The following is a 20,436-nucleotide window of genomic DNA, read 5'->3' as shown; positions in this document are numbered from 1 at the left end:
GCAGATGGTACTACAGCTTCTGCCTTTCTCCCTGCCTCCAATGGATTCCCTTCAAGGGGAGCTGCTTGGAGTTTAGAGGGTATATCTTTAATTAAACACATGAACAGTTTCCAATTCTCCAAAGGAAATAGAATATTCTAGATTTGAATCAGGCAAGATGTGTCTTATAAGCCCAGAACTCAGTACTAGGGTACAGAGCACCCCAAACACTGCCTACATCTCAGATATGAAGCATCAAACCTAGTGTGAAAAACTTGGAGCTGGGAGCTCCTGGCTCAAGCAAGCCCTCTCAGAACTGTCTAGGGAGTCGCTGGTTCACAGCATCTTCCGAGTTTCTACTGACCTGTCCCTGCCTTCTCCAAAGAGCCATGCTGTCCTCCCTCCAGGTAACCCGAGAGGAAGAGACCAGCTGGGAGTCTGGGGCCAACACACCAAGTAGTCAGGATCTAAGATACTCCCAACTCAGCACCCTGATCTCTGTAACAAGCATCTGGAAAAAGAATCAACTGGACTGGACTGGAGCAGGCAGAAGATCCAGGCTGGAATTCTGCTTCTTTTTACCTGTGGGCTCAGTGGGCAAAGTCATAGCTCCCTGTGGTGGGATGTGATGGCATGGCTGTCGTGTGCCCAGCCCAGGCAACAGCCAGCACTTGTGTCTCTTTGTTGGAGGGCCACCCTTGAGCTGCTGGAACCCACTTTTGTCTGTTGGGACTCTCAGCTAGTGATCAGGGGTACATGAATATGAAAGCCTAACTTCCAAATCTCTGGGGGACAACTTACACTCAGGGGCTCCCCCCAACAAGGCTTTGTCTGAAACCCTCTCCCGGGAGCCCCCTATCCTGTCCTGCCTTCTCCACTCCTCCCCTGGGCAGCCCGGAGACTCACCCCTAATCAATCACTCCCACGGGAATCCCCAAGGCAGAGTCAGCTTCCAGGAAACTCAACCAAAAGACCGGTATCTGTTCAAGGCCATTGTGGAGGAACAGATCTTAAAAGCAGCAAACAGAATATTCAGCACAAGGGTCACAACAGGAAAAATCTGGCAAAAAGACGTGTTTTGTTTGGCTCGCGGAGACTTTAAAAAATGTGAAGAGCCTTGCCAACATTTAAAAATTGGGAGATTTCACACAAAACTCCAGATCTTCCCTTGCCTTGAAAAACCAGGTTTGACAACCGTGAGCCTGAATTCCTGCACAGCAACACTAGCTGGGGTGGGCTAGATCTGCCCGTGCATGGGGCCACTCCACCTACTCATTCCCATGACCCATCTGGTCTCCTGAGTCAGTGGAGTTGGCAATCTATGGTGTAGCCCATAGAAAGCATTCAGTAAAGTCTGTCGAATCTGAACAAGGATTTTTCTTGAAAACAATTCAACTCGAGGCTGGGGTGAAGAATTGTGTAAGAGGACGCCTCGCTCTGCTCCATTCCAGCTCTTTGCTCATGCCTGGCAAGGTACTTCCATAAACACTCTTCCAAAAGGAGCTGAATCGATGAGGAGAGCTGCCACCGTAGACATTTGTTTGACAGGGAACACAAAATGAAGTGAAATCAAGTCACTGGTAGTTTGGGGAGGTAGGCAAGAAAAGCGAAAACAGGTCTTAGCTTCAGATGTCGTTTTATGTTGCCATAAATAAAAGGATGGCTACAGCTCAAAAATGACATTTTAAACATTTCAAAATGTTGACTTGCCCAGTTTGCACTTCTGAAAAAGAAACATGGTATGGTTGAAGCCCTTTAAACCAATATAACTGGTAGTAGGTCATTTAAAGCACTAAATGTTCCCTTCAACTCTGGAGCCCAGTGGTCCAGCCAGGGGTGTGCAGGGCACTGTCAGTTGGGCACTATGCTTTACAGAGAGATGGGAAGTGAAATCATCCTGTACATCACATGGCGGAGGTCAGATAAGACTGCTCCCATTGTATGAGAGCACCCTGTGGACCCTCAGTGTCAGGGAGCAAAAGTGATCAAGCTACACCCTGAAATCCATCAGTGCTCTGAAATCCACCCTTTCATTTGCATAAAGTCCATGGTCCTGTGGGCTGCTCCGGCACCAATGACTGAGCCTGGTCCGGAGTTGTAAGGTAGACACATCCCAGAAGACAAAGAACTCCTCAGATGGCCCTCTGTAGCTCACAGACATCGAGCAGTCTCAAATCCCCCAAATCTACCCCAAAGCTCTGCCAACACCTGCTCAGAGAGAGTGTCAATCTGGGGTGCTTCACCCAGGGTTTCTTCCCACCCCTATCCCGTCAAAGCACTGCTTGCTAGGCAGTCTGATGCTCCCGCAGCCTTCTCCAGCTTCTTCTCCATTTTCTCTCACACAAGAATTTTTCCTGATTAAAAAAATCCTTGAAACTTTAATCCCCACTTGGCGCCTGCTTCTCCAAGGACATATTCTGCGTTCAAAAATTCCTCCTGCTTATATTCTGAAAAATCTGTATACTCTACCCAATAATCAGAGGCTCCCAACTTTTGTGACATTACAGGAATCCAAAGAAAATAGTACTTGATGAGTATTCAAGGAACTGGATATGGAGTTAAGATAAAAAGAAGGAAGGGAAGACAGCTTCTCAGTAGTTCCTCCATTCTGACAATTTTCTACTGAGAAAACGGGCAGGGAGATCCCCAGAACACAACCAACTCATACCTCTCAGAAAAACTCCCTGAGACTTTCCTGATTACCTGTCTTGCTCTGGAGTCCCAGCCCTTAAATTGCCATTTGAGGACGAGATATACAGTCTCTTGGAGAACAGCTGACCAAGAAGTCCTTTGTGGCCACAATAGAGACCACAAGCCTATCATTCTCCATACCCCAGACCTCAGCATTTCCGACTGTCATTTTGTGGAAAGGCAGAAAAGGGAAGTTCACTGCCTGCATGAAAATGTAAATGTGGCTGACAACCAAGGAAAGAAAGAACACAGCCAGACATACAGACATACATACATACACACACACACACACACACACTTATGCTGCTAAGAGGGTTAATGTTTCATTAATTCACAGCAAAATAGAAAAGGAAGGCAAAATCAGCAACATTGCTTATAAGCCCTGGAAAATGGAAGTTTCCAAGCTGTCATAAATAAGGATGGAAGCACTTGCCAAGTCAGAAAGTTGGCCAAGTTTGAATCCACTCAATCCTTATATCTTGGAGCTCAGAATGGAACACCAACCTTTTGGGATTTGTAATAACTTCTTCTCAGCAAAACTTTTTGCTATTTATAAGGAAGTAAAAACAAAAAGCAAAAAATACAATACAGAAAGTTTTCTAAAGGAGCATTAAATCCCAGTGAGCAGTGGGGAGGTGATAACAGTATAATGTGCTGGAATTAACTTCTAATTTAATCAAACAAAGTTTAACATACGAGATATTCCTTTTCCGTGTGTGTGTGTGAGAGAGAGAGAATTATAACGTCTTTCCTTGCTTCCTTTCTCTTTCTCACTCACATACCATCTCACTTTTCAAATACGTATTCCACCCAACCAATTGTAAATTTAAAATTGAACTGTTAAAATTAAAGAATAGATAAAGCATAGCTGTGTGTGTTTATGTTGCTGGAGAGGCAGCCAGAGGAAAAGAAAAAAGAGGAAGGAAAAGAAAAAAGAGAGACAAAATAGGTACCAAGAGCTGGGACACCTTTCACAAATTTATAGTGGGTCAAAATGAATTAGCACCACCAAGGTGAAGAGCAGAGGTCTGATGGCTCTCTCAGAGTTTGCAGCTGGGGGTCCCTCAAGAAAACAAAAGAGCACTGTCCTCAGAGAGTGAGGGCCAGAAGCATGAATTCCTAGGCAGACAGATCTCATTTGTGGAACCTTGGACAGGTTAACTTCTCGTCTTTTTTCCCTCTTGCAAAGTATGCATGATAACGGTGTCAACATTGCAGACACTCTAACTGTAAAACCAGGGCCCAGGAGGTCAAAGAGGATGTCTGTTTTGCTAGATGTGGTATCTTCCCAGTGCCTGGATCATGTCTGATCTATAATTGACGATTAATCCTTACCAGATTTTGAACAGGATCTGGCTAAGATAAAACAAGATAATGTATTAAAGAATTTACTGATAGTTCCCTGGTGGCTCAGATGGTAAAGAATCTGCCTGCAATGCGGGTTCGATCCCTGGGTTGGGTAAATCCCCTGGAGAAAGGAAAGGCTACCCACTCCAGTATTATGGCCTGGAGAATTCCACGGACAGAGGAACCTGGCAAGCTACAGTCCATGGGGTCTCAAAGAATCAGACACAATTGAGTGACTTTCACTTCCACTTTTCACTTTCATACATAGATCTCAGTGGGGTGGTGTTACAGAAAAAGAATTCATCCCAGGTGATTTCACATGAAGAGATGTAGGGATGATGTAGAGACATTTGGGTAGGTTAAAAGGACAAACAAGAGGTGGAGAGTCATGGAGACTGACCACAGAGGGAAGTTTTTCCCACCTCTAGGGTTGAAGGGACAAAGGAGCTCACCAGCATAAAACTCAACAGTATTTAGAGCAAGAGGGCCATAGAGAGGTAGTTGGCCTCCCCCGAATCCAGGAGCCTAGGTAAATGCAGAGAGAAATATTTGCTCTGAGTGTAATATCTGAATATCCTGAAGCACCCTCATAGATTATCTATCATTTCTATTCAGCAATACCTATCGTGTCTGACTCTTTGCGACCCCATGGATGGTAGCCTGCCAGGCTCCTGTGGCAGGCATGGACACATGGGATTTTTCAGGCAAGAATACTGGAGTAGGTTGCCATTTCCTCCTCCAGGGAATCTTCCTGACCCAGAGATTGAACCCAAGTCTCCTGCATCTCCTGCATTGCAGGTGAATTCTTTACCCACTGAGCCATCTGGGAAATAGACTATCTTAGTTCAGGATTCATAGTTCATGTTAAAAACCTAGAACTCCCCCAAAAGTCCAAATAGTGCTGGCACCTCTGTACTTCCCACCCAGCTCCAGGGTCTTCAGAGAAATTGTGTGAGCTTACCTGAAGCTGAATTCTAATCCATAAAGCAATCTAATCTACATTTTTATTTATCAATTCAGCAAGACTAATTACTGTAGGATGAGAACTAGTAGAGATGGAAGGGTGGCAAACCAACACAAAAGAGGCTTTGCCCTTCTTCCTCCAAAACACAGTAAAAATTTTAAAAGAAGAGAGAATTGTCTGTTCATTAGTTTATGCTTGAGCGGAGATTTTTGATTTAGTAAACACAGGCCCCGGGGTCTGTGGTATATGAGATGGGACTTGACCAAATGACTGGAAAATTAGCATGTGCCCTTGGCAGTCTGTCTTAGACACTGGCTGCAGACAGGACATTCAGGGACAGGAGCAGCAACATGACCGTGCGGCTCGGATGCTGCTCTGTCTTGTGTCTCTGAGGCAGGAAACTGCTCAGCCATCTCCAACACCTTGTCCCAAAGTCCAGATCCTCTCCATGGAGGTGGCAGGATATGTTCTCAAGCAAACCTTCCCTTCACATCCCCGACCCGCATCTTCACTGAAGTGGTTTCTCTACCTTCACGTATCCTCACTGGAGAGCTGTGCTTAGTTGCTCAGCCATGTACAACTCTTTGTGACCCTATGGACTGTAGCCTGCCAGACTCCTCTGTCCATGGGGATTCTCTAGGCAAGAATACTGGAGTGGGTTGCCATGCCCTCTTTCAGGGGATCTTCCCAACCCAGGGATCGAACCCAGGTCTCCAGCACTGCAGGCAGACTCTTTACCATCTGAACCACTAGAGAAGCCCAAAAATACTGGAGTGGGTAGCCTATTCCTTCTCCAGGGGAGCTTCCCAACCCAGGAATCAAACCAGGGTCTCCTGCATTGCAGAAGATCCTTTACCAGCTAAGATACCAGTGAAGCCCAAGCAACTGCTTCATATGAATAGGAAGTGCTCCAGATTCAGAGCAACAAGAAAATTCACTTCAGAATTAAAAAAAAAAAAAAAGAATGATCAAAGTCAACAAATCCATCTTCAGGTACAATGGAGAAAAGGCAAACACACTCTGGGTTTTCAATAGCTAATTAGCAACAGATACATACTGGATGCAACTTCTGTTTCATAAGGTGAAATTTAGAAAGCGAGTGTCAAGTTCACTACAGTGCCACGTAATGTCAAGTCAAGATTGGCAAGGACTTTGTGAGCAGCATGAATTACTGAGGGAGACAGGTCACGGGGTGCGGTGTTGACTGGGATAAAGCCTCTCCTGTGACTTCAATTAACCTAACTATTCTGCATCTGGACAACAATAATCTCTGCTCACTTGCTAGTGCTTGTAGGAGTGACCACTGGGCCTTTGCACAGCCCTGAGGGTGACCTCGCCACCTGGCTAGCCTCACTCCAGTCCTGGCCCTCTTCAAGGGCCCAGCCCAAGCCCACTAGCTCTTTCAAGCGCTAACTCTCAGAGTTAGCCTGTGTGTGTGCTCAGTCACTTCAGTCATGTCTGACTCTTTGCTATCTTACGGACTGTAGCCCACCAGGCTCCTCTGTCCATGGAATTTCCCAGGTAAGAATACTTGAGTGGGTTGCCATGCCCTCCTCCAGGGGATCTTCTGGACTCAGAATTGAACCTACATCTCCTATGTTGCCCGCAGATTCTTTACCCACTGAGCCACCTGGGAAGCCCCCCAGAGTTAGTCTACCTGAATTCAAATCCTGGCATTCCCCTCATTAGCTAGGTAACTTGGAACAAGCCCCTCATCATTTTGTTCCTCAGTTTCCTAACCTTTCCAATGGGAGCAATATTAGCATCTGCCTCATAGACTGTTAAAAGAACCACGAAGCACTTAAAATAGTGCTTGGCACACGGTTGGAAACCAATACCTATTAGCCTGATACCTGTTGGTATCAGGTATCATTGGATCTAAAAGGTAGATCCAATGATAAACACTGCTTTAAAAAGTGTTAGAAAAGACAGTAACAACTGTAAAAAATACCTTAAATTATGTGCTGGTAAAACTTCAGTACCACTTACTTAAATTGATTTAATAAGAAAAAAAAAAGCCCAAATTAAAAAATATTTTTAAATAAATGAAATGTCATTACCCCAAGTGTGACCAATTGTATTGCCTGCTACAGCTACTATGAAAAACTACATCAGGAGTCAGAAAACCCATTGCCTGTAAACACTTGTTTCTAAAGGAACTTGAAACAAGTTTTTCCTTTCAAACAATCTCTCAGCCAATTTTTCTGTTATTTTTATCCTTAGCCAAAGATTTTCAAATAGATAATTCAAAAGTTAAAGATAATGGAGGAACCCCTTCAAATGATGAAAAATTATTAATTTTTAAAGTGAAAATTTTATAAAGTGAAATTTAATAAAGTGAAAACCAAAGAAGAAAACCATATTTGGGATATGACCTTCAATGCTTTTCTTCCAGAATCCTCAAACTGCAGAGCATCACTTGAACTCATTGAAAAATCATAATACAGGCCCAAACTGTGGCTTCCCTTGTGGCTCAGATGGTGCCTGCAATGCTGAAGATCCAGGTTCGATCCCTGGATTGGGAAGATCCCCTGGAGAAGGGTATGGCTACCCACTCCAGTATTCTCACCTAGAGAATTCCATGGGCAGAGGAGCCTGGAGGGCTACACTCAATGGGATCGCAAAGAGTCAGACACGACTGAGTGAGTAACACACACACAGGCCCAGTTGAGTAGGACTAGGAGATGAGGGGACCGTGGAGATGCTTGTTGTGGGGTGGGGGGCGGTCCCACAGGCCTCTTCCTATCCCCTTTCCTCCTAACCATACCCTGCCCCCTCACAAAAGGAAATGCTGGGGCTTGGGTCACTTTGAGAAAACAGTCCTTTGTCCTACACAGGTCTCAGTTTCCCTATCTGTAGAAGGCCATAGTCAGGAGAATAAAGGCAGAGGCCGAAAACTGACAGCCAGGGAGTAGTCCTGGAATGTTTCACATGGTCAGCACCCTCTTTCTGCAAAGGCATGAATTTGTAGCTGCTCTTTAAGAATTGGAACATTTTGCAATTAAAAAAAAAAAAAAGCCTGCACAGCTGACATCTTTTGGTAAATAAAGGATCTGGCAGTGCTGAGATCCCAATTCCATAGGAACACAATTGATTGGTGCTAAGAACTGGCTGCCACCTATGTGCTATGAAGAAAAAGAAAGTAGGCTAAGGATACAGGATGTGGTTGCTTCCCAGGTGGCGCTAGTGGTAAAGAACCCGCCTGCTCGATCCAGGGTCAAAAGGATCCCCTGGAGGAGGGCATGAGAACCCACTCCAGTATTCTTGCCTGGAGAATTCCATGTATAGAAGAGCCTTGCCGGCTAAAATCCATAGGGTCACAAAGAATCAAACACAACTGAATCAACTTAGCATGCATGTATTAGCATGCAGCATGCATGCATACAGGCCCAAACAGATCATGACCTCTTATTCTATCAAAATCAAATCTGTGATCAATATGCAAAAATCACCTGGGCAGGGAGAGGAATCTAGGAAGAGATTTAGGAGAACCCCTGAGAAAGCTCCAGCGTGGCGATCCCTGCTTGGACCACATCCAAAATGACCCAGGGAGGGAAGTGCCCCTTCATGAGGACTCTGTTATTTCACCCAAGCAATTGCTGAATGACCCATACAAGCAAGTGAGTCTGTGAATCCAGGGCATTTATGGAGGCACACCCAAGCACAGTGCAAACCCATGTCCTTTCAAGTATTATTATTAGTGATACCCAGTACTTCTCCCCACGCCAAGTACATCATCTAGGTCTCATAGGAGCCCAGTGGGGAGATACTGCTACCATTATCCTCATCTCTTGAGGAATGAAGTCGTGAAGTAGCTTTCCCAAGGTCAAATGGTCTGTGAGCAGAGCTGGAATTCAAACTCGCGAAGTCTGTGTCCAGTGCCTACTAACTCAGATTACCATACAACTTTCAAATTACCATCAAAACCTATTCTCAGCTCAGCACATTTAAAAGTGCTTTAGAAAAAACACAAGTCACCAGCACTAAACAGGTTCTTTGAAGGGGGTCAGCATACTTGGCTCAATAAGTATGTATGACATCAGGTCATATTGTTTTTCCAATCCCTAAGTCATCGATTTAGAGTGAAAACACTTATAAGGTTACAAGAAAGTGAAAGCAATCTCAAATGAATCAAAGCTGGGGACCTTGATTTTAGGTCCTATCTGAAAAGGGGAAAATGAGAAAAGACAGTGTGGCCAGGCAGGAGATGGAGACCAAAGGAGTGTGAAGTACGGGCACCATGCTCACAGTTAAGATTCAAGATGGTACCTTATCTCCGTGCCCACTTGTCTTCCTCTCTGTCTCCCTCCCTCCTTCATAGCACAAGTTATCAGGTTCATTTGACCACAAAGTCAGTTAGAACGGAGGGACAGAGCACTGAGAATACCTCCTGTAGGAATGTGAGTCATTCCAAAGGACTTTCCCAAAGGATGTTAAGTTTCACCTTTTTAATCCCTTAAACTTCTTGCTGCATTTTAGGATTGCCTTTTAGCCAATGAAAATATATCTGATGCAAGAATCAATAAACCATAAATGTGCAACTCACATTGATTGAAATTTTTAAAAATCTGTTTTAGAAGAGATTTATTTCAGAATCTACAGGGGCTTTGGGACTCCCCCACACTCCAGTGACATTTCTCACACTTTCTTCTAACACCTTTAGTTTTGAACACCACCAACGACACATGAGGTGATGGTATGTATTTGAAGCAGGTGGGGGGTGGAAATATACAAGTCCCTACAGAGAATGCAAGACACATGGAGATGAATTACAAAACTTTATTGACTTGTTAAAAACATGAATGAATTCAGCAAGTACATTTATGGTCTATCCACATTGTTAAAACAGTACTTAAAAATAAAATAAAAATGATTATCCATTATTTACAGGAAATGTGGAAAAATGACTTTAAGACCTGGAACATTATGGGGAACAAAACAGGGCATGAGAATGATTCACAGGCTGCCTATATGGATTACAGCAAATGGATTTAAACATGACATGAGTGAAACTCAAAGATCTGTCTTTCTCTGGAGTCTCCTGCTATTTTTTTCCATTTCTTTTTTTTTTTTTTTGTATTTTCAGCTTCACTGAGGTATAATCAACAAAGAAAATTGTGAGATGTTGAAAGTGTACAGTGTGATGATTTGAAATACATACACATCGTGAATAGAACCTCTTGCTATTTTATATCTGTTTATAGAAGCTCCATTCATAAATGGATGGTGGTGAATTTTAAAGGTGGTGAAAATCTCTGTGCTTTCCTTTACCTCTCACATGCTTATTTTTCTGTGAAACTAAGACTCCTGACATAGCCAACGTCAAGCCATCTTGGGTGCATACTAACGACCGGCCCGAGTCTCCAAACCACATTAGTTTGTATTCAACTCAGGGTGATCTCACTGTCAAAATTAGATGGCTGGGAGGTCCCTTTGTCCCTGAAGACCAAAACAAGGAAATGGGCTAACTTGAGTTGAAAACTGCTTTCTCTGACAACTGTTTTCATATCACTTTCTGGATTAGGAAGTCTGTTACCTTAATTCAGCCTGGCAGCACCCCACAGAAAATTGTATCCTTGCCCTGTCCAGCAGGGTCCTTAACCTTCCCAGGTGTCCTTGAACAGACCTGTCATGGTTTATAGGCACTGTAGGTATGTGGACATAGCAGAACGTACTTAATGGAATGGCTACTTCTGTCCTGGTTTCCCTGGAATACAGCCTGCTGCATGGCACAAGCCTGGGGGTCCACTGACCTTCACCAGCGAGGAATGGCACAGCCCACGTGGCTGAATACAGCAACCCTGTGAAGACCCTGGAGTTTACGGAATCTATTACCTAGAGTCTGGACAAAAGAAGATGGAATGAGCTTCTACTGTAGTGGGAGGAAATCAGATGAAAACCAAGAGAGGGGGCATTAGACAGAAAGCAATGGAGCAAGTGAAAGCATAAATCATCTTGAAGAGCTAGAGAAGAGTTAATACTGGTCCCAGTTAGTGCTTCGATTCCATTTTGCAATGAAAAAAAAAAGTGTGTGCAAAGTAACCAATAGAGCAAATAAAAATAAACTCTCTGTCATGGAGTCAATTTAGAGTGTTGGAGAGAGAGAAAAAAATCAGAGATTTTAACAGAATCAAGAAAAAAAAAGAGGAGAGAAAAAGTAAGACAGCTTGCATCATGCTGGCCCTCACCCTTGGCCTGAATGCTTGCCTGTACTCCTTGAGTTGTTTACTCATCCAATGGCTGAATCCTGATGGCCTCTGGTCAGTGTTGGGGGGTGGGGTGTAAGCCGGGTGAGGAGCAGGAGGGAGAGTTCAGAGCCAAAAGTGAATCCTGGGTTCTGCATTGCAGGCTTGGGGCTGGGATTGTTCATGCCTGATTTCTATTCCTTTCTCTTGGAAAGAAAATTGAGTGGGTCAAAATGAAACCAGTGCCTGCTGGAGATTAGGAAAGAAAACCCCTGAATCCATGAAAGTATGTGGAGATTCATTCCTCCTGTTAAGAGATTGATCTCCTTTAGTCTCAGACTGATGTATCATGCGATGACAGTGGGATTTTGTTCCTCTCTCTCTCAGCTGCCTGGGCAGGTCTCAGTGGCACCTGAATCAAGATACAGGACCTGAGACACGCCTCTTGAAGAGGACACACCTGCTTTGCATTCACCAACAGGCTGCATCAGTACATTAAGGAAAACCAATGAAGAGGAGCTGTGTGCTGTCGCATCTGAACCTATGCTTTCCCATCTCTCGCTGGATACAGTGAAAGAACAATGATCTTGCTTTAAGACCAGGGTAACAAACTGGCAGCCCACAGACATGTTTTGTTGGCCTACATAACGTTTTAAAAATAACCGAGCCAACTTTTTAAAAATAGAGACATTTCACATAAAAAATCCAGGTTTTAAGTTTCTCTTAAAGAATCAGAAGGTTTGGAAATCTGGGCTGTCATTCCTGGGAGGCAGGAGTTGGTTGGTCTGGGTGACAGCCGCCCCTCTGGAGGGGATGGCATTCACTCAGCGGGCCCACGTTGCTCACTTAGGATACCTGCCTGGCACTAAAATGCCACATCCTTGTTGGAGGACGATGGGCTTGATTTCAGCAAAACTGCGGCCTTTCTTTCTATAATGATGGAAAAATGCATGCTACATCCCTTTAGGATGCTCAAAAAAGATTTCTTACAGGGGACATCTAAAGCAAAGAATGAGAGGGGTGGTCTGGAGTACAGGAATGAGAAGTTGGGTTACTGATGGAGGTCTTCAGGGATTTAAAAAAAAAAAATAAAGAAAGAAAAGCAAAGAACACAAGACCAACTGAAACCATTTTCTAATAGCCTGATGTTTTCATTGTTCCCTAGGAGATGTCAACTGCTCTTTGACTGATTCAATTGCCTTATCTGTCCACTTTTCTCCATTTTCTCCAAGAATCTAGCTGCAACTCTTTTAGCTATTGAGGACTAATATTCTTTTTTCTCTCTCTCTTAGGGTCTGGGCTACTTATAAAATAGTTCTTAGAGAGTTTATTGCCTTTTTATGACTTCACGGAATAACATAAAAACTTAAAAAAAAAAATTGCACCAAATGGCCAATATTTAAGAACCCTGACCATCCTGACAGCCTGTGACAGGCTCTCAGTTTGAATTTCATTTTTCTTTCAGGGGTCAGGATTTCTGCAATTAGCTGGCCTTTTTGTAAATTGACACCTTTGGGAAAGATCAAAATTTAAGTAGTGACAGGAACTGTCATTCAACAGTGAGCAAGAAAATGGGAATTCAGAGAATATTTAGACCTCCCCCTGCCCAGGGTCAGCTGCCCTCATACTCAAAAACCTTTTGGGAAACACAACTTCTGAGAACAGCAGCCTGTTTCTGCTTTGGAGGAACCACCCTTCTTTCAGGCAGGGGTACTGAGCAGCCGAGTCAAATGCTGTAATCCATAGGACTCCGTGAAATGTCCGCGTCAAGCAATAACACATTTCGTGGCTAATGTAAAAGATACAGTATAAAGTATTCATCTTGGAAAATCTACTTATATCAAGTGGTGCCTACATGGATCCCAGTTTATTGAGATTAATGCCTTGGTTACACAGATTCAAAACGATGTTTCTGAATATGTTGGACCAGTTAAAAATCTATAAAACCTTAAAGCTGAACTGCAAAACTTGAGTTACTATCCCTCCCACCCCCACCAAAAGGGCTTTTCAAAAATGTCAGTAAGTTTCCAATTCACCTGTGACATCTATGGGCAGGTGTGAACAGTCAGAGCAAACTGTGTTTTCAAACAAGATGCTCCGGGCCTGGCTCTGAAGTTCCCCCAACAGGAAAGGTGTGAGGCAGGCAGGAGCAGCCAAACCTCACGGGGTCCCATCCCGCCTGGTGCACACCAAGCGAAGTGCACGCAAAGGTCACTGTGATGGCCACGTGCATGAGACGGGTGTCCACGTAAGACTAAGGCAGGGATGCAGGATTCTGTAACTCGAAGGCTGCCCCTGCAGCACTGAAGCTGGACATTATAAAGCATGTATTCATTAGCGACCTGCCACCTGTGTGCTGCTGGGGTCAGGAAGAGTTGTCCGGCTCAGGAAAACCCAGTGGAGTGGAGTATGTTGTAGGGGACTACCCTTCTTAGAATGTGGTCTCCTGCTCACAGCAGGCCAGCCATTCAGCTCGCAGGCCTTTTCAGAGCAAAAAGCTACAGTTCTGTCATGGGAACAGCATGAGATGCTGTGGCCCTCTCACTCGGCAAACTTCTAAAAAGCAGGTGGATCACAGAGGTCAAATAAAAGGGCATATGCACCATATGTATATACTTTACATCTTTCCGATTTTTCTGAAACTATGGCTAACCAAAATTCACAGCCCCTTACCAATTAGCTTATTTCTTTTCTTTTTCCATTTCTTTTTTTTGCGTGCTGATACACTTTAAGGAAAGCATTATTGTTGATTGCATTGACTCTGGACCTTAACAGCCAGTGAAGGAAAGAAACTCCCAAGGCTATCCCCAAGCCCCCACAGCGATGGAGCATATGCCCTTAACTCTTTTAGTCACTGCTTTCTAGGTAGAAAAGTGAAACTTTCTGAATTCAGTACTGATTAAACAACAGAAAACAGTGCTAAAATTCATGTTAAATGGAGATTACACGGTTTAGTGTGTACCTGTACCTGTTCCTAAATTTAGATTTGTTTTAAAACTTTACAGTTCACCTTTAATAAACAGCAACATTGAAAATCAATACATTTCCAGTATGGTCAAACAGCACACACCTTTCTGAAGAGAAGCACAATCCGACAGTATTTCAATTCAACTTTGTATTTGAATGATCGTGAGAACAAAAGAGAAGCATTAATTTGTTTTCTTGACTTTCTTAGCTGCCTGTGAGCTGTCTCTGCATTGGTGTCCCCAATTCACAGTTCACGGCACCCGCGGGCTTCATGGGGTACCTCCTGCAAATACCACCCACATCTACCAGGAAATCCCAGGTAAGAGGCACTTCCCAGGAAAGGTCAATGCCGGCCCCCAGAGTCCAGCTTACAAGGCAGCATCAACCAACAAGCACCACAGCCCCCTTCTCTGTCTTTTCCTTTATTTCAGTTACCCATCCAGTGGAATCTTATGAAACAAAACAAAACCTAAAAGAAACACAAAATAAAACATAAGTCATGCTCAAAAGAAAAATCAATGGAAAATAACATGCAAGTACAATCACTTTTAAAAGAACATAATAAACATCAAAACTGAGACACAACATGGAATATGCTTGAAAACATAAAGATAATGCAATTACAAAACAGGAATCAGGAGAAAATGGGAGTCTTATTATCGAACAGCTTAGTTTAGACTTAAAACTGAGTTTACATGGCATAGGAAACACAGGAAAGAGATGCAAAGGATTCCTGCACGCAGTTTCACCCACAACTGTCTCAGATGTTAACACCTTAATTTAAGGAGGAGAAATCTGTGCACAGTAAAAAATGACCCCTCGGTAATTTTTATATATAAGGAAAAAATAAAATCCAATAACAGATATCTACCCAAATTCTAATTTTCTTTTCCTACCTATAAAACCAAATTATTTCTAAAATAATTAATTAATTACTCAGCCAGATCAGAGAACTGGCTGGCTTCACCTGGAGAAATATTGAGCTCATGTGAGGATTTAGATTCTTTTTTAGGAATCCTACTATTAATTGTGTGTGTGTGTGTGTGTGTGAGTATGTGCATGCCCTCAGCCATGTCTGATTCTTTGTGACCCCATGGACTGTAGCCTGCTAGGTTCCTCTGTCCATGGAATTTTCCAGGTAAGAACACTGGAGTGGATTGCTATTTCCCTCTCCAGGGGACCAACCTGACCCAAGGATCAAGCCCTTATCTCTTACATCGCCTCCATTGGCAAGCAGATTCTTTACCACTGTGCCACCTGGGAATCTCAATTAATTAACTGCATATATTTAATTAAGTACCATACCATATCTATGGCACATATGTAGAATCTACTATATAAAATATGGTATATAGCATACAACATGAAGTATATTTGTATGTATATACATTATATATACAATTTAAGACATGTAGTATCTAGTACACATAATAAATAAAACATATATAATACTTAACATCAACTAATTCTGCACACATCTACTGCGCACCAACCAAATAGCAGACACTGTAATATATGATGCAAAAATAAAGAAACTGGAGTTCCTTGACTTCAAATACTTCACTGACTCCAGATGGAGAAAGATGAGGGAATCACTTGCACAGTAAATCTACTTTGTGCCAGGGTATCTTCTAAGCTCTTTGCTTAAATAAAGTCCCTATAATCTTAGGAGATAGGTTCTATTGTTACACCCGCTTAACTGGTGAGAAAACTGAGGCCCAGAGACTGAGCAGCCTCTCAAGTTCTGACAGCTAGTGTGGGATGGAACTCAAATTCCCAGAACCTCTGGTGCAGTGGCTGCCCTACCATGACCTTAGAAGTGATAAGCTTTCTTCGAACTTGCCTGTGAAAACCCAGCAGGAACAGGGAAGGTTTTATTACATAGAATTCTGTGAGTAAATTGCGTGAATCTTCATCAGCTTCATAAGTGAAAGAATAGATGATGTCATAGTAGAAACCCCCAAGACGCTTCCAAGACGTTTTCAAGTTTAGCTTTGGAAGACACTTCTAAACCCAACCCTCCAGACTCTCGATTTTCCTCAACCTGGTGTCTGGTCTGCCAAGTGCTGGTGTCATCTGCCTCCAGAGCTGTAATTACCATCACCAAGCTGTATAATCATTTACAACAACACTAAAAGAGTCTATGGAGCTTAATTTCCATGGCACTTCTCTCTCCTGCCCTTCCAAGTCTCAGGAAAAGAACTAGGGACAAACGCCAAACATCGTTTATGGATTTAATCACCCACAGAGCACTGAGAATTTAGGAAGCACAGAGTGATGCTGATTAAGTCTCCTTCATATCTGTCTCTAGTCTCTTTCTAAAAGCCCAGCCTCCAGGCAAACACAAGCAGCGCTAGTTGAAGAGTGCACTATGGTACATAGCTCGAGAATACCGAATGAACTAACCTTAGCTACTCTTCCAGGTTTCAAGAGGGTGGATCTCAAATTCCTTCCCACTGAAACAGTGGGATTAATATGAGGATGTCAAGTTTGCCAATAAAAGCAAGAAAAGCTTGGAGATACAAATAGAAGACATCACCCTCAAACAAAATATTTGTTGATTCGATATACCAGTTTCTCTGAACATGCAATTTTAAAGGGTTTACTTGATTAAAATAACAACAGATTAAGCTGCTAATGCAAACCTTATTTCCACCGGGTTTATGGCATAGGGTTGGCCCAAAAGTTTGTTTGGGTTTTTCCGTAACATTTGATGGAAAAACCCAAACAAACTTTTGGGCCAACCCCATACAAGAACTTGAAGAGTTTACTGATGTCCGAGTGTTTAATTGGAACCAGGCTGCTCTTTCAATTTGCTTCTATTTGCCACTTTCCTCGCCATGTAGCTCCCCAACCCGCACTACAGGCTCTTCTGTTTCTTTTTTTTTTTTACATTTTTCAGACATAGAGAATAGGCTTATGGACATGGAGAGAGGGGAAGAGAGGGAGAGATGTATGGAAAAAGTAACATGGAAACTTACATTACCATATGTAAAATAGATAGCAACAGGAATTTGCTGTATGGCTCAGGAAACTCAAACAGGGGCTCTGTATCAATCTATAGGGGTGGGATGGGGTGGGAGATGGGAGGGAGGTTCGAAAGAGGGGATATATGTATACCTATGGCTGTTTCATGTTGAAGTTTGTCAGACAACAACAAAATTCTGTAAAGCAATTATCCTTCAATAAAAAAATAAATTTAAAAAATGAAAAAAAATAATGTACAGGCTCTTTTATTTATTAAAATTGGGAGAAACAATTTGCTGGACTAGATAGAAGCTCTTTTGGACTGCCATTTGCTCAGGCTGCAACGGCATTTGCCTCATTTAAGTTGATGCCGTGTCGTGTCCCTCTGTAACCTTCTTCTGCTCTGCCTTTTGTGATGTGTCCTTCTCAAAGACAAACATCTCAGTTCCACACACCCATGCAAGAAAAGCAAGTAAAGCCACCCTAAAATACACACTTTATGTCTTTCTTGATGAAAAGCCAGCTTGTTATAATGATAAGCAGTGTGTAGTATCTGCATGTAAAGCATGGCTTACACCACCCCTCACCTCAAGGAAGGCAAATCAGTCTCCTTCCCATATACTTGATACTCACACATACCACTGATACACTAAAGATATACCACCAACTCATGAAAAATTAGTTTCATTTAAAACTTGAGTACCTTAAGAAAATGTATCCAATGCTTTATGTTTCCAAAGGGTTGATGGTAAATTTCAATTAGGACCCCAACTTAGCCACCAAGATCTAATGACTTGTGCCCTCTCATGTTACAAGAAACCCTAAAAAAGGGCTACAAAATGATATAAAACAATAGATCATTATTTTCTCCTAGTGAGGGGGAAAGTTTTTAGACCACAACAAATGGCTGAACATCTTGTGGGTTTAGCAGCCAAACGAGCTGTCTAGCTTCTGAGTCTGAAATATAGATATTTTGACAATGTGACATTCTGAAGCGTTTGCAGAATTCCGATGGTGCACGGTAGTTATCGTGACAACAGCTCCTTTATCAAAAACAATTCTAGAAAAACTCTGCCACCACTGCTTACACTTGAGCTAAATAAGAACGAGGATAAAGCAGGTGCTGAATGAGAAATGTGATGTCAAGTTGAAAGCAGAGAAGAAAAGCCTGGATAGGTCTCTGCTATTTGCTGATTCTGGATCCACTTATCGACCTCTTCAAAGAGAAGGACCAGGGGGCTGAAGGTCAGCGAAGCACTGTGCTTTCTTTACCATTGGCTTCTGACCCATTTAGACTTCTTTACATTCAAACATGCACACAATTTCCTCCTATTACTCAGAAGCAATCAGCCATAAAATGGCAAGGATCTGCAGTACATTTAAATTAACAGCAATTTATCTGAAGCAAAAAGGAAAACTGCTGAGTTGAAAGGATGCTAAGGGAACGGAAGAAAGATGCAGCTGCAATCTAAAAAAGCTGATCTTATCGCGTTTGTTATTGGAGAAGTAGAAAAGTGCCAACTTGGTGTCTGCAGGGCACACTGCCACCTTGGAGACAGCAATGTGGCCAGGGTGCCAGAATGGCAGCTCACCTTCATTGGAAAGCAAAGCAAACATCCCCAGAGCCTTCTGGAAAATGTTTACCAGGTAAAAATCAGAGAATCTCCTGTGTTCTTATAGGATTAGGTGTCCAGGAAATGGTGGGGGTAAAACGCTTTCCTTCAGTTGGACTTGAGCCAGGTGCAATTTTGTTTTATTTTAGCACTTGGTCTGAAACCCTGATTGTCCTCACTTGACATCCTTGTGAAATGTTTAGTATCTGTTGGTTGTTGCATCAACTAGCCTTTGCTTTTGTGCCTTTTCAATTATATTTTATAGGTGAGTCACTCAGCCCACATGGCTGTTGTGATATGTCCACGGTCACCCAGGAACAGAATGAGAGCTGAAATATAAACTCAGAACCTCTGGATGGTCAATCCCTCTTTACAAATGGTATCACCTGCAACTGTGGCGAAAATTTCCCAACAGTTGAACTTAGATCCTCCTCTGCACTCATTCCAAAAGCTGCTTAACCATCCTCCAAGCACCCCGTTTCCTTCCCAAGGACTTTCCTTTTGTCTACACACCATCATATCTCCTAAGATCACCTTATACCAAGCAAGCCTTCACCATTCTTGAAGATCCAGCATAAAAGCCATTTCCTTCGAGTAACTAGTTCATTCTCTCTTAACTTCTACAGCATTCTCTTCCATTCACTAACATGTTCTTCTTTTGTACTTTTGCTAAACTTCTATATCTTTTCTGTTTACTTTCCTGCATCCCAGACTTTAAGCACAGGAGGGTAGAGAGAGCATGTCTCTACATCATCTATGCCCTACCTGCCTCTCATGCTACCAAGGACAGCATGCATTCCAAGCCATAGCATAGTAATGTCTAAAACTTTTATTGAACTTTGATGGACTTGGGAACAGAACCAAAATGGAAGGGAGGGGAGAGACAATACAGTGTAGGGTCTGCTGCTTCTCACTGGTAACTGGGTTAATCAAATCACTTCAAAGCTTCCTGCATAAAATCACACATTTGGTCAGAAGTGTATGGAAGGTTGCGGGGTTAAGACACAAGAACCAGTGGGTGCCTCCTGAAGCATTTTTAACTCCTGGGGCAAAAGTACTAGACTTGGTTCATTCTAATTCTCATGATGATCAGAATTATGGGGTGTGGGAATGGGAAAAAGGAAGCTGTTGTCCATTTGTTAGCTGAAGACCAAAAACTAAAGTAAATGGCTGAGGACAGTCAGAAAAGCTTTTAAAGCTCAGGTTTGACTTCATAAAATGAAGTTAAGTTATGAGCTGAAAATTAAAGCAGGAAACACAAAGTTCTTGGCAAAACCTGAATGTGTAAGGAAAACTAAAGCTCTTGCACAATTAAAATTCAATGATTTGAAGGAGGATGTGATCTGATCAGCAGGGCCTGATGAAAAGTATCCGAGGCCACAAGCACCATCACATCAGGGATTTCACATAGGATGGGAAGTACATCCAAAGACCAAGGCCATTGCAATTATCTGTGGAATAACTTAAAAATGCCATAAGCAGAGTAGGAAAGAAAAAAATGTTTATGGTTTAAGGGGCACTAAATACTCAAAAGGCATGAACTACAAGCACAGTGAAATACCCAAATCAATCTAGTGTCCTCCTGTGGGCTGTGCCTTGCCTTCTGACTGAGGATAATAAAAATACACTGCAAAATCTATAGGGTAACTCTTTGTAAGGTGAAATGATATCTTCCTAAAGACACTACTCCACGATTCTCAGACCAGAGGCTTACCAGTGACTC

The 20,436-nt window shown here is 42.8% G+C and overlaps 1 protein-coding gene across 7 annotated transcripts in view; it reads right to left on the bottom strand.

The window, feature by feature from the left end:
• Positions 1 to 20,436, bottom strand: part of NTRK2 (neurotrophic receptor tyrosine kinase 2) — a 400,572-nt gene that overhangs the window by 223,399 nt on the left and 156,737 nt on the right. The window contains exon 14 of one of the 7 annotated variants that reach the window (XM_006080623.4): positions 9,747 to 14,602. The exons of the other annotated variants lie outside the window; for them this stretch is intronic. Within the exon in view, the coding sequence (XP_006080685.1) occupies positions 14,565 to 14,602 (38 nt within the window). The 3' untranslated portion in view covers positions 9,747 to 14,564. Of the gene's footprint in view, positions 1 to 9,746; positions 14,603 to 20,436 lie in introns of those variants that run through there. 7 annotated transcript variants of the gene reach the window in all.

This window comes from Bubalus bubalis, chromosome 3, assembly GCF_019923935.1.
Source record: "Bubalus bubalis isolate 160015118507 breed Murrah chromosome 3, NDDB_SH_1, whole genome shotgun sequence".
Lineage (NCBI taxonomy): Eukaryota > Metazoa > Chordata > Mammalia > Artiodactyla > Bovidae > Bubalus > Bubalus bubalis.
Note: the sequence above shows the minus strand (reverse complement) of the source record. Positions and strands in the feature narration are given on the sequence as shown.